General features: G+C 57.1%; 1 protein-coding gene across 1 annotated transcript in view; it reads left to right on the top strand.

The window, feature by feature from the left end:
• Window positions 1-14,133, top strand: part of Dok7 (docking protein 7) — a 32,128-nt gene extending 17,995 nt beyond the window's left edge. The window contains 7 exon segments of the mRNA XM_032916877.1: window positions 709-828; window positions 4,341-4,370; window positions 4,373-4,462; window positions 6,260-6,984; window positions 10,378-10,420; window positions 13,507-13,659; window positions 13,986-14,133. Of these exon segments, the coding sequence (XP_032772768.1) occupies window positions 709-828; window positions 4,341-4,370; window positions 4,373-4,462; window positions 6,260-6,984; window positions 10,378-10,420; window positions 13,507-13,659; window positions 13,986-14,116 (1,292 nt within the window). The 3' untranslated portion in view covers window positions 14,117-14,133.
• The last annotated feature ends 501 nt before the right edge of the window (window positions 14,134-14,634 follow it).

Genomic DNA, 14,634 nt, shown 5'->3' with positions numbered 1-14,634 from the left:
ATGTGGGACTCTGGGGTTCTGGAGCTCTGGGGCTGTGGGGCTCTGGGACTCTGGGGCTCTGGAGCTCTGGGGCTCTGGGGGTGTGGGGCTCTGGGGCTGGGGCTCTGGGGCTCTGGGGGTGGGGGCTCTGGGGCTCTGGGGCTGTGGGGCTCTGGAGCTCTGGGGCTCTGGGGCTGTGGGGCTCTGGGACTGGGGCTCTGGGGCTCTGGGCATGTGAGGCTCTGGGGCTCTGGGGGTGTGGGGCTCTGGGGCTCTGGGGCTCTGGGACTCTGGGTTCTGGGTTCTGGGGCTCTGGGACTCTGGGGTTCTGGAGTTCTGGGGCTCTGGGACTCTGGGGTTCTGGAGTTCTGGGGCTCTGGGAGTCTGGGGTTCTGGGACTGGGGCTCTGGGGCTCTGGGGTTCTGGTGTACTGGGGCCCTGGGGGTGTGGGGCTCTGGGACTGGGGCTCTGGGGCTCTGGGACTCTGGGGTTCTGGAGCTCTGGGGCTCTGGGGCTCTGGGGCTCTGGGGTTCTGGGGCTCTGGGGCTCCGGGGCCCTGGGGAATGTGGCTTCATGAAGTTGTATTAGTCATTTGGATTTGGGCTGAGGATTTCGCAGGTTTCATGTACCCATACCAGATGGCCAGGCCTACTCTGGGTCTCTCTCCCACCCCTGCTGGAGCTGGCTGACCTCCCTCCCCCCTCATGTCTCTCTGTTCTTCCTCTGCAGGGGCTGGAGTCTTCTTCTTGTCCTCAGCTGAGGGAGAGCAGATCAGCTTCCTGTTTGACTGCATTGTCCGAGGCATCTCCCCAACCAAAGGCCCATTTGGGCTTCGGCCAGTTCTCCCAGGTGTGTGTGGGAATGTGGCGGGGAAGGTACACTTGCTGGTCCAGAGACGGGTAACCTGCTCCATCAGCCTAGTGAGTTAGTGTGTCCTTTCCTATCCACGACTGAGAATCCTAGAGTCCACTGGGCTGGGACCTTAACACTGCAGCCTAAGGGGGCAGCTGGCAGGTCTCAGGCCTGGCTCTCCTGGACATGAACCACGAGGACACTAGAGGTAGACACTGCAGCCTTCTGGTTGGTCCAAGGGAGCCACAGATGCAGTGGCTGGGCAGTAAGAGGTCCAAGACCTTGGACAGAGCAGAGAGAGCCTGGTCCTAGGTCACTGGCGTGTGGGCAGCTGGTCTGTTTCTGCAACTAGGGGTCAGGACCAGGGTGTCTGAGCCTGGCATTTGGCACAGGAGGTACTCTGTGAAGTAATCTGGTATGTGTGTGTGTGTGTGTGGGGGGGTTCAAGGTGTATTTGGTGTGGGCTCCACGGAACATGCTTCTTTTTTTTCTTCTTTTCTTTTCTTTTCTTTTTTTTTTTTTTTTTTTTTTTTTTTGGAGCTGGGGACGGAACCCAGGGCCTTGCGCTTGCTAGGCAAGCACTCTACCACTGAGCTAAATCCCCAACCCCGAACATGCTTCTTTGCCCTACCCCTAATCCCTGCAGTGGCCAAGGGTATCTTAGCCAGGTATACTGCTAGAGATAAAGGGCTCATGGCCCTGACACTGAGGGACCCAGGGCAGAATGGGCTTCCCCAGATTCTGGCAGGCCCTGAGTTGGTGGGTCCCATGTGGACGATTCTCAATAAGGACAGTGACCAGGTGTGGTCACACATTGATGGTCATAGCTCATCTCCTGTGTCCTTACATGGTCATCCTGCCAGGGCAGGGATATGGTTTCAAATGCTGGGACAGGTCCATGGGCACCAGACCCTCCATATCCGGCTGCCCATCCCTGGAGCAGCTCGTGAGATAGTGGCTAGAAAATCTGAAGTCTTCCCTGAGGTCTGAGCGCTCCTGCTGCCCAGTAGTCCAGGCAATGTGACATCGCCCCCTTCTGGTAGCTTTTCACATTGCAGTTGCAGATGTACATTGTGAAGGGGCTATGCTAGTAGGCCACCAGAATGTCGGGGGTGGGGGTGGGGGTGAGGGTGGGGGTGGGGATGGGGCTGTGTTTTTCTCCCAGAGGCACACATTTTTAGAGATTCCCTGAAGCATATTCACTCCACAACTCACCCTGGCCAAGGTGCCAGGAAGCAGGACCTGTGCCACTGCCGAGGTGCCAGGAAGCAGGACTTGGATTTTCGGGGAACCCACTCTCCTTCCTGTTTTATAAATGGTTCTGGGTGAAGGGAGTATTGGACGCAGCACTGGGCAGAGGAAGGCATAGATGGCTCATCTTGGAAGTGAGTTGTACCCCAATACATGTAGGGGGTGAGCTGTGCCCAGATAAGGGACATTGGTGACTGTTGGTGCATTTCAGACTTGCTCCACAACTGCCCCTGTCAGATCAGCTGGGACTGCTCAAAAAATGCCTCTGCTGGGGCCTGAGTCTGCAGGAGTTGTACCTAGATGTCCTGCCTCGGTATATGGGGCCTAGGGTCACCCCGGCATGCTGACTGTGGATTATGGTCATCGTCAAGCTAGGGCAAGTGTGGAGCCCTACAGGGTTGGCCCCATGCAGGGGGGTGTTGTGAGAGGACAGGGGTTCTGGGGATGGTGTGACATTAATGTCCCACAGCTGTGAGAGGCTCCTAGGATGCACACTTTTGAGCAGTGCCCCACGGCCTAGGTTTGCGGGTGCGCTATTGTGTGGACTCACTGTGGTCAGACCCACCGAGGCCTTAGTCTTCCACACGAGGACCCAGAGCCTAGAGGGGCAGGCGGGAAGGGAAGAATCAAGGTTTCTGGAAACTCCTGCTCTGCAGACAGCATTCTGATGTTCTAGTGGCCCTTTCTGACTGGAGGAAGGGGTTGGGGGAGGGCTACTGCCGGAGGCTTGGCATTCAGAGCTCAGGAAGCCCATGGCAGCGAATGCTAACCATAGAGGCCTCCCTGAGGCCACCTGTGCTCCAAGGTAGGAAGGAGGGAGGTTACTGTGAGCTAGAAGGGCGTGGCCAGAGGGGCAGGTCCCCACCGCATGCATCCTGGCTGCCTCTCAGCCAAATGTTGGCATTGGCAAGGATAGACAGTGTGGATATGGGCAAGGAGGATCGCACATGAGCACCCCAACAGAGACACAGGGTGCATGGGGAAGACAGAGGAACAATCTTCTCGCTGTCACTTACGGTGGGATGACTCAGGTGAGGGGCCAGGAAAAGGTCCCACCTAGCCTGGCAGCCACAGGCAGTGATAGAGATATGGAAGCACTTTATTCAGACCAAAGTGGGGCTCTTGAGGAGTGGTGTGTCGAGCCAGGGCCAAGCAAACCTCTCCTGGATCAGGGGGAGGGATTCCCGCTGTGGGATTGAGGGATTCCCTTGCCCTGCTGAGGGTGGGGAAGAGCGATCTAGTTGTCTTAGTGGAGGTTGTCACAGGGACAGGGACCCAGGCTGGGCAGTCCACAGGAGCAAGAACATGGGCTGGGCAAACATGGAGACCTGGGCTTGGTATCTAGGGGGCCAGAGTGGCTGGTTTAGGCCTCCTGTATTTGATGCCTGGCTGCTGGGAGAAGGCATGGGACAGGACTGGGCCAGCTAGAGGGTGGCTCAGGATGTTTGACTCTGAAGGTTCTGTTCTTACCAGGTGTCCTGGTGGTGCAGGGGTGACATGCAGGGGTGACATGCAGGGGTGACATGCAGGGGGGACATGCAGGGGGGACATGCAGGGGTGACATGCAGGGGTGGCATGCAGGGGGGACAGGCAGGGGGGGCAGGCAGGGGTGACATGCAGGGGGGGCATGCAGGGGGACAGGCAGGGGTGACATTCAGGGGTGACATGCAGGGGGACATGCAGGGGGACATGCAGGGGGACATGCAGGGGGACAGGCAGGGGTGACATGCAGGGGACAGGCAGGGGGACATGCAGGGGGGATATGCAGGGGGACATGCAGGGGGGAATGCAGGGGGACATGCAGGGGGTGACATGCAGGGGTGACATGCAGGGGTGACAGGCAGGGGTGGCATGCAGGGGTGGCATGCAGGGGGGGCATGCAGGGGGGACAGGCAGGGGGGACAGGCAGGGGGGACATGGGGGGGACAGGCAGAGGTGACATGCAGGGGGACATGCAGGAGGACATGGGGGGGGGCAGGGGGGGACATGCAGGGGGGACAGGCAGAGGTGACATGCAGGGGGGGGGGACATGCAAGGGGGTCATGCAGGGGGACATGCAGGGGTGGCATGCAGGGGGTCCTCCCAGGGGGTGGCATGCAGGGGGACAGGCAGGGGAGACAGGCAGGGGGACAGGCAGGGGGACAGGCCCTTCTGGGGACAGGCAGGGGTGGCATGCAGGGGTGGCATGCAGGGGTGACATGCAGGGGGGACATGCAGGGGTGATTGTTTCATCCTCACAGATCCTTTTCTCCACACAGACCCAAGTTCTCCACCCTCAGCCTCAGAAGATCCATCATCCAGGAAGCACAGGCCCCATCCATCCATCCAGAGAAGAGGCATCCATCCATCCTGCATTCATCCATCCATGCAGGCAGTGGAGGTCCAGAGTCAGTGGTTGGTCTTGTCTGGGCTGCAGGGACCTCTCTCTAAGTACTGTCCTCCCCCATCACTCTGGGCTGTCCATCCAATCTGTCTCCATGGACTGTTCCATCCCCATGTGTCCATCCACCCATCATGACCCTTCCATCCATCCATCCATCCATCATCCATCCATCATCCATTCCATTCTTCATCCACTCATCCACCATCCATCCATGCATCCATCCATCCATGAATCCATCCATCCATCCATCATCCATCCATCCATCCATCATCCTCATCCATCCATCCATCATCCATCCATCCATCCATCCATCCATCCATCCATCCATTCATCCATCCAACCATCCATCCATCTATCCATCCATCCATCATCCATCCATCCATGAATCCATCCATCATCATCATCCATCCATCCCATCATCCACTCATCCATCCATCCATCATCCATTCATCCATCCATCCATCATCCATCCATCCATCATCCATCCCATGCATCATCCATCCATCCATCCATCCATTCATCCATCCATCATCCATCCATCCATGCATCCATCCATCCATCCATCCATCCATGCATCCATCCATCCATCAATTTCTTCCTGCTCATTCATCCATCCATCCATCTTTCCTCCTGCTCATTCATCCATTTTGTCACCCATCCAATTAGCCACTCATTGCTCCTGTCCCTTCTCTTTCTTTCTTCTCCCTCCTATTTATTCATTTATTTTCCCTTCATTCATTCACATGCTAGCCATGTTGCCTAGGCAAGCCCCAAGCCTTCTGTTATTTAGTTTTACTGTTTCTCTGACAAACTAGCTGCTCAGGGGCTAACGGAGCTGACTTCCCAGGAGCAGAGGCCCTTCTACAGCTACTGTCAGTGAGAACATGGATGGAAGCCCAGCCAGGAGCAACCGTGGCTGAGGGATGGGGGCTGGCTTGGCAGATGGACTGTACCAGGTCTTCCTAGGCCAGAGACGTACCGTCTGGTGCCTGTCCTCATTCCCAGGGCTGCACAGCGGACAGCGGCCCTCTCCCCTCCCAACCCCTCCCTCTAGAAGAAGGGGTTTTCAAGTCTGCAATAAGCTTTCTTATCTCCTTGGAAGGTTTGCTTCTGGTGCCTTGCTTAGGAAGACCTTCAAGCTAGGCCAGGCAAGCTAAGAGGAAAAGCAGTGGTGCCATGTTATTTTTTTTCCCATGCATGTAGGGTGAGGTAAGGCAGTCCTGGCAGGAGGGGAGGGTGGTGGACAGGATCTGATCCCAGACGTGTTCTTGTCCTCAAAGACCCATAGTCCCCATGAAAGGAGGCAGTGATGGGGTCAGAGGGAAGGCTAGCTGGCTGGGGCAGTCTGGCATGTGAACATACTGGGATGATGAAGTAGGTTGGGTGGCCCCAGGCCTTGTCTGTGCTAGATGGTGGTCAGGACGGTAGTCACCATAGTTAGGCTACGAGAAGAGGGGAGAACCCAGGAGCTGGGTCACAGATCCACAGCATGAAGGGGTTTGTAAGCAGGTACCTGCCTCAGGGGAACTGAAGAGGAGATGGTGGAGTTCAGATGGAAAGACTCAGACGGGGACCAAGGAAGTGGCTGTCGGGAGGGATTAGAGGTTCTAAAAGGGCTGGCATTGAAAGTGGCAGGGGCTGGATGAGGAAGGGGTCTATCCTGTGAACTCTCATCTGCCGGTCCAGCTTCCAGGAGTAGGGGCTAGGGAGAAGTGACTGCCATAGCATACTAACTAGAGACCACTCCTCACCTGCTTGGACCCCACAGCAGCCTCAGTTTCTGCTTTGTCTCAGGGGATGATCGAAGTCTATCCAGTTCCTCTTCTGAGGCCAGCCACTCAGACATCAGCGCCAGCAGCCGGCTCACTGCATGGCCAGAGCAGTCCTCGTCCTCAGCCAGCACATCGCAAGAAGGACCAGGGCTGGTGGCTGCCCAGGGCCCAGGGGAAGCCATGCTGGGAGCCTCGAGGCCACCCCTCAAGCCACTGCGGCCTCGGCAGTTACAGGAGGTTGGCCGCCAGAGCTCCTCTGACAGTGGCATTGCCACAGGCAGCCACTCCTCCTACTCTGGCAGCTTCTCATCCTATGCGGGCAGCAACCTGGACGTGTGGCGGGCTGGCGAGGAATTCGGTTCTCTGCTCAGCCTGCCCCCTGGAGCCAGCGCACCTGAGCCCAGACTGTGCGCCTGCCCACCTGGGGCGGCCGAGTACCAGGTGCCCACTTCATTGCGACACCACTACGACACACCTCGAAGCCTACGCCAGGCCCCCAGAGACCCAAGCCCCGCCTCTCAGGGCGGCTCTGACCACAGTTCAGCCACAGACTCGGGTGGTCAGGCACCCACGGGGTCTCCCTCCAGTTGTCTGGGAGCTCGAAGACGGGGGCAGGCAACGGAAGGCCCAGGCAGTGAAGCTGTGCTGCCCAGTCCATCCCCTGGCGAGTCCTGGGAAGCAGGCAGCCCTCATACTGGGCCACCTCCAGCTTTCTTTTTGTCTTGTTCAATCTGTGGCGGACTCAAGGTAAAGCCCCCTCCCTGAGATAGCAGGCTGTCCGCTGCTGCCAAGAACTGGATACGCCCTTCCACGGAGGGGAGGAGGGACCCCAGAGCCTCTTTGCAGAGGAGGTGCCCTGTGCTGATTTGAGAAGCCACCAGACCTGTAGCAAGGGCCTCAGGGGCAGGGTGACAAACACAGGGCTGTCCTCCCCTAGGTGGGTGCTATGGCTGCTGGAGGCAGGTCAGGTTGAGGTCAGAAGAGCTCCTGACCCAGTCTTTCCAGGATCATCTCAGCCCCTGGATCAGGCAGAAGGAAGCCATGCTCATAGGCTATCTATTGCACTGTTGGGGGCTGTGCCCACCCCATTGGGTCAGTTCTCAGTGACTAGGCTTGGCCTGGCCACAGTCCTCTTCCTGGATAACTGGTCATTTCTGCAGTATGCAGACACACTTCCTATCCTACCACGGCTCCTCTAGACGTCCTAGTCTGCGAGCCAGCAGCTCTGTGTGTGTAGCCCATGGCCTGGGCACAGTCTATATGCGATCTGCTTGACACGTCACCCTGTGGCACCCACAGGTGGGATCGGTGTCCCATCCCACGAGGAGGAAACTGACGCTCAGGAGGCTCCACGACTTGCGGGGTCTGTGACATTGACCCCTCCACTCCACACACACACTCACACTGCAGATCAGTCTGCTCCTGGGCCCCTGGAGGGCTCTGAGAAGTGGGCTGCCTGACAGGGGTGTGCCTCGCCCCCCAGACACTGAGTTTGCCCAGGGTCCTGAGATCAGTTGGCTGGAGGGCCTCTTGCAGAGCCTTCCAAAAGCGTTCCCCTGTGTGCCTCCTTGCTGGGACCAGGAAGCTGGTGGCCAGGACCAGGTGGAAGAAATAAGGAGGGCTCTGGCCCTGCCCACAGGTCACCCTGGCTCTGTGCTTGGGCTGTCTACCTCCCCAGGCTGCGTGCTCCCTTGCACAGAACAGAGGTGCTCCACTTCCCCACGTCAGAGGGGCGGTGTGGCTGTGCCCACCCCTTAGGCGTCCCTCCATTGGCACCTACAGTTCCGACTGGCAGGCCAACCCACCTGTAAAAGCCTCGATCTGTACCTGCATTGCGGCCAATCGTGTTGCTCTACTGCGTTTCAAAAATCTGTTTGTAATACATTCTCAGACTGGAAATAAAGTTATCTTTTCTTACTGCCTCGCCTTGTTCCATTTGGCCCTCCCCACCAGGCCTGGGACTGAGGAAACTCCAGGGGCCTGGCCCTCAGCCTGAGGACTGGGTGTTGTGGATGTGGGAAAGAGGACAGGTAGCTTTGGATAGCCCCGGGGCTGGAGACATGGTGTGGAGGGGGGGAGGGGCAAATAGCCATATAGTGTTTTATCTTCCCATGCAGGGCTTGCTCTGAGCTCAGACTCATCCAGCCCCTAACCCAACCCAACCCATTGCATTTTCCCTGTGCAGAGAGAGCGAGTGCTCCAGGGAGCAGCCCCTCCCTCCCTCCCTCCCTCCTCCCTGCCTGCCTGGTTCGCTCTTGCTGGCAGCCCTGCTGGAAGTTAGGAGCCTGGCTCCCCCAAGCTTCTGTGTAGGGAAGAACAGGGTTTGAGGATTGGCCACATTCACTACCCACTGACTGGGTGGCCCTGCAAGTCCCCATACCTCTGGGAGCCTCAGTTTCCTCCTCGGTTGATGGGTAATCATCTCACCTCATGGGCTGGCCTGAGGGTCTGGTGGGACTCCTATATAAGCATCCAGCTGATGTGTGTTTACCAGAGGGAGCCAAGTATGCGAGAGGTCTGAGATTGCAGATCCTGGGACCAGGTGGCCCTCAGGTTGGTCAGCCAGAGGGGCAGGCACTGCTCTGCCCGAGTCCTTTGTTCTCTATACTTCTCTCTATACTTCCAAAGGTCCTTCCTTCGGCAGGAAGAGGGGCAGCCAGGTGGGCAGTTCTGGTAAGATCGAATCCTTGCTGTCACAGCTTGGATGTCCACCTGCTACCTGAGAAAAGTTGACCTAGGCCTGAACCTGGGTGGATGGGGATCGGCCTGGGGGCAAGAAGCACCATGACACATTGAGAAAAGGTGGAAGGTCCCCAGGGGAAGGCCATTCCAGGCCCTTCTGTCCAGTCCATCCCTCGAGGCATATACATAAGTCCCAGCAGTTTGCAAAGACATTAGAGCTCCATGCGGAACCCCGGGTCGCCAGTCATGACCGCTCTTCATGAGATGGGGCGGGGCTTTCCCTCAGGTCAGGGGTCTGCAGATGGCTCGACACTGGTTTCAGACCTCCCTCCTCACACACAGCCCACCAGAGGTCTAAGCTAATCATGTTTTCTCGTCCCATTGTGATTCACCCACCCCTAGGGTCTAGTATTGATCCTGTAGCCATGGCCCTCCCTGAGCAGATGCCCTGTGTGGGGACTGTTGAGGATTTGGCCTTTTGCTTCGTGACAAAGTACACCCCTCAGAGGCTTTATGTGGATGGCTCTAGGGTGTCTAACTCTCATGCTGGGGACTCTTACACCTCTTTGAGTCCCCAAGGCTGCACAGGACTATTAGAAATGGTGATGCAGTTAGATCTGCGTGTTCTGCTCAGGGATATCCATGCCTGTATCCTGGGCAGGTGACCATCCTTCTTGACACCTGAACAGTGCTGGCTGTCAAGTTCACTCTTCTTTTCCGCCATCATGAGTCCCACTACCAAGTAACTCCTTCAGAGTCACTAGGATTGGGTGGCTGTGGTTACCTGCTCTGACGGGTCCTTTCATAGCAGGTACCTGGGATGTTTGGAGCCATGGGCTGTCAACCTCTACCTTCCCCCAGCTGGAGAGGGGAGGTCTGTGCACGAGAGGGTGAATGTGCCCAGCTGTGGCCTTTATCCCCCACCCCTCCCATCCTCCCGTGCAGCTACTCTAAACTGTTTCCTCTCTTGTTCTGTCTACTCCCAGTCAGGCTCTGCCTGAAGCAGGGGCCTGGGACTCATTCTGGACTTGGGGGCTGTTTGTATCACAGGGCTCCCAGGAGGGCTCTTGTAGGGCATGAGACAGCAGGCCAGGGACAGAAAGTGAATATTGTGGTCACCGTGAGCCATGTGGTCATGTTGTTCCACAGGCACGTGCTACTCAGGTGAGAGGCTTTGGGGTCTAGCTGAACCATGAGCCAGAAGGGAGAGCCTGGGGACCCTTGTTTGTAAACTTCCTCAGAAGACCCCAGGCCTCAGCTGTCTCCTAGACTGTCAGGGCTATGGGGGTCTAAGAACAAAGGGCTCTGGGTAATGACGCTGTGTCCCTCCGGGTTACAGGTGGTCCAGATCGTCAGACCTATGTCATTTTTAGAGTTACCATTTCATTTCTTGGGTCTCAGGGGGTGGGGCAAAGGGTGAGTGGGATGTACACACTGACCCTCTTGTCTTTGGTCTAGGTCACAGCTACTTCATCCACTGGACTCACTGTGACGCATCCAGGTAGGCACCTACCTGGCTTTGGACCCTGGTATTCAGTGTAGGGATGAAGGGTTTAAGGGGATATCCCTGTTGGATGGGCAAGGGTGTAAGTAGTGGGGTGACAGTGGCATTTGGGGAGCCTGGAAGAGGTGAGCAGGGGGAGGTGGTGAGCTGAGGACAGACGAATGGCTCTGGGGCATGACTGGATCGATAGGAGTGGACAGTAGACAGCCGGCTCAGGGTCTGTAGCTCAGGAGTGATTTGAAGGGTTAAGTCCAAGCCCTAAGTGTGTACCAGACAGCAAAGAACCCAGGACAAGGGAACTGGCCCAGGGGTTCCAGCATTTCAGGACGGGTTTGTGGAAGAGGTGAGAACGTCAGAGGACTCAACCAGGACTGGAGAGTCCTTGGAAGAATCGTGACTGCCAGCAGAGGAAAGCTGGAGGGTGTGGCCCTGACAAGGGCAACCCCGGAGGATTGGGAGAGGCTATAGGTCCTGGGTAGCTGGCCTGGGTCAGATGGCTGGAGGCCAGAGATACCCCTGGCCTTGTGGGTCGCAGATCCCTGGGTCTCTTTTTCAGAGTTGAGTGTTGCCTTTGGAAGGTCAAGCCCTATAGGTAAGATAGAGCCCAATCAGACCCAAGAAAGCAATGTGGTAGGTAGGAAGCAGTGAGTGGGGCCACAGGCAGGCAGGGTCAGCACACTGGCCAACAGGAGGGTCCCAGTCCCATCCACAGCTGGGGTTTTATATCTTGGTTGCTCAGCCTGAATTTTGGGTCCATGTGGTGTCCTTGGCCCAGAGTTCTCCCCGACATCACGGAGTAGCATGGCTGGCCTCACTGTTCAGGCATCTACCTCTGCTTACCACGTCTCTAAGGCTGCCAGTATTTGCCTTTGATATGGTGGGGACTCCACCCCAGGATCAAAGGGGCAGAGATGGAGGAGACACCACTTGAACAAAGGGCGGGGTCACATGAGAGGTAGGACCTTGACTCTGATGAGGGGCATGTGAGTTTGCCCTGGACCAGACTAGGACCAGAGATGTGCCAGGTGACAGCAGGCGATCGGCCTGTAGCTGCAGGAAGGTCAGGCAATAACATCCCACTGTCTGTTGTGTTCTTCTTAAGTATGTGAGTCTTAAAACGATACTGGCCAAAGCTAAAACTGTATTAAAGTACCAGGAAGGACATGGGGCATAGGAGACCCACGCCTTCCTGAGCAGCTGGCTGTGCTCCTTGGGGAGAGAGTGAGTTTGGCACCTCATGGAGCCCAAACGGCTCCCCTCTGGCCTATGACTTTGGATGCCAGTTGGTTGAGATACACAGGCTCCATGCTGAGGCCTGGCCTCTCAGTCTCACTCTTAGACACTGGGGCTCCACCCAGACCCCAGCCAGATCTTACCTGCCCTGCCCTCTCCTCCTTCCCTCAGCCATGCCCCTCATCCAGCCTGCCAACCCAGTCCTGGGAGCACTTCCTTGCAGCCTGACAGGCAGTGCGGGGTGGTACTAGCTCTCTCTCCACCCTGCTGGCTGAACCTCCCTGGGGAGGTTTTCTTCTGTTGTGATGGATTCTTCGTGCTACAAATGCACCAGATTCTCAGAAATCCTTCGCCTCAGATCAGAGATTTCCTGGGGATTGAAAATGCTGAGCCTGCCTTTGCTTGCCAAGGGCTAAGACAGGACGTTCTGTGAGCAGGCAAAGCCAGCTCCCTGACTTGAGGCCAGGAAATGGATGTCCCACGTGGCCCTGTGCAGTAGATGAGCCTCGCCACAGTTTGGATAGCACATAACTTTAAGATCTCCGAGGATGCACACTGTGTAGTAGGGAGTCTGCCTTGGAGTCCTCGAGGCTGGGACGGAACTGTTCACTTGCTTCAGTCAGAGCATGCACCCCCACAACCCTGGGGTCTCACCTAGCTGTACTGGCTGATGGATATGTGACTTGGGAACTTGGTGCCTCTCTGCATAGGTCTCTCTTTGAAGAGCAAACCGTTGCCACCTCCTACCACTGCCATGCTGGCAGCAGGGGTGGGGAGGAAGTTGGGAGGTCCTGACTGAAATCTTCAGGCAGAGCTGTGTCAGAGTGGTCATGGCAGGGTGGTCAGGATCCATGGGACAGACAGGCAGAGCCAGGCCTCGCTCTGAATGTGGGGTGCAGAAACAAGTTTACCTGAGGGGATCTCAATGTCCCCAATCTGAGCCCAGGGCCCTGAGTTGGATTCTGCAGTTCTATGGGGTAGGGACTTAACCAGCCTCTCTGTGTCTAGGCCGTGTTCTAGTACTTGGAACAGAGGACAAAGGAGTGACTGCTCTTACCTAGAACTCTGCAATGGCGCTTTGTGTCTCATTCTCTATGGTTGTCCCCACCCCATAGGGACATAATTACAAGAGTGTCACCAGAGAAAGGTCTTGGCTTTGCCAACAGTGTGCAGGGTCCTCTGGCCTTGAAGGGAAGGGGTTGGGGCCCATCGAAACAGTTCACTTAGCAGGGAGTCTACCATGAGCCCCACCTGGTGGGCATGGAGGGTCTCTTGCTCCTTGGACTATGCACACACTGCCCATCAGCTGCAAGGATATGGGACATGGGTAGGGGTGGATTCTTAAAAGAGAGTTCAAACTGCTGAGGTATCCTGGAGGGAGGGGGTGTTCATTTTGCTGGGCTCACAGATGGAGATGTTGGCTATGCTCCACCCACATATGGGTCCTGGTGGGAATTACCCAATCTACTGGGAGTTCCTCCAGCAGCAGCCTGCAGCAGGGCAGGGAAGAGGGTCAGGCAGAGACAGCAGGGATATGCTGGCCCTGGAGAGGCAGGAGAAGAGACATTGCACTGAGAGGGTGCCTGGGAGGATGGATGTAAGATGAGGTTTGAAGGGACAGAGAACAGGCCTTGTAGGGTCCATAGGTGTGGGTGCCTGGACCAGGTAGGGAGCAGTGTTTGAGTCCCAAGATCCCAGTGGGAATGGGGGAACTGGGGAGGGTCTCCAAGGTGAGAAGGTGGGATGTGGGAGGAGGGCACTGGCCCGTGAGGGGTGGGGAAGCTCTGTTGAGTGGCCTTTGGGGGTACTTTATACCTCCAAGCTATATCTCGGGCATCTTCTCTCCACAGGATCTCCAGGGCCCGTGGCTGCTGACAGCCCTGGGCCTGAACGACTACACAGCGAGACGCCCACGTATGTGAATATCCCCATCAGCCCCACCTCCAGACTGCAGCTGCATTACATGGACCTAGAGCTCTCGGGAGCCAGTGGGGGTGTGCGAGGTGGGTCACACCAGGGGCCTCACAGGCTAGCTGTGACCTTAGCGTTGGACCTGAGCCCCAGGTGCCTCAGCCCTGGCTAGAGAGCCCTTTCTCAGAGCCTGCAAGTGACCTTACAGTCAAGACCTTCAGCTCCGGCCCCTCACTCCCTGAGAGCTGCTGCCCAAGTTCTGACAGGATTGCTGGGGTGGGAATGGCGATGGATCAGAGCGCCCGCTAGCTCCATTACCTGAGGCACCTGAAGAGAGGAGGGACCACAGGCTGGAGCAGGGGCAGCTGGGCTGGGGGGACATTCTCGCTGGGTCCACTTACTGTGGGCTGCTTTTCAGGGGTCAGCGCCTCCCGCTATGCACAGATTGACATCACAGCTACAGAGACGGCACATCGTGTCGGGGTCCAGCACGCGCAGAACCGGGAGGAACGATTGCCGGAGTTGGAGCAGCGGAAGAAGGGACCCTGAGCTGAGGCTGCAGCTCAGGCTGGGGCTGGCTGGACACCTGGCCAGCCAGACTGTCCAACAGAGCCAGGATGGTTGGCCTTTGTGCGTCGTTGGAATGAGTGGTCGTAGGTTCTGGGCCCACACCATATCAGTCCATTCCAATGTGTGAAAGCCGTGTAGCAGCCTCCTCTTTGCCAGCAGGGGCTCTTGCCTTACTGGTGCCTAAGACTTGACCTGAACAAGTTCTCCTAGGCCACGGGGCCACCAACAGACCCATCTCCCTGTTTTGGTAGCCTCAGTGTCGGCCAAACAGCACTGCTAAGCCACCCAGTGGGACTGGGAAGTCCCCCAGGCCTGGAATGCAAGCTGTACTACCCATCCTGGACGAGGTGACCATGGTGACAGCAGAGCACTCTAAAGCTGGTTCTATATCCAGAGGGACCTGTGACTTGCCACTGATGAGCCACTGAGTGGCTCTGCTGCTGGGACACTGCAGCCTTCCCTACCTTCTCCTGCGGTGTCTCCCTTGAGCTAGATCC

This window comes from Rattus rattus, chromosome 11, assembly GCF_011064425.1.
Source record: "Rattus rattus isolate New Zealand chromosome 11, Rrattus_CSIRO_v1, whole genome shotgun sequence".
Classification (NCBI taxonomy): domain Eukaryota; kingdom Metazoa; phylum Chordata; class Mammalia; order Rodentia; family Muridae; genus Rattus; species Rattus rattus.
The sequence above is the reverse complement of the archived record's forward strand: the minus strand, read 5'-3'. Positions and strand labels throughout refer to the sequence as shown.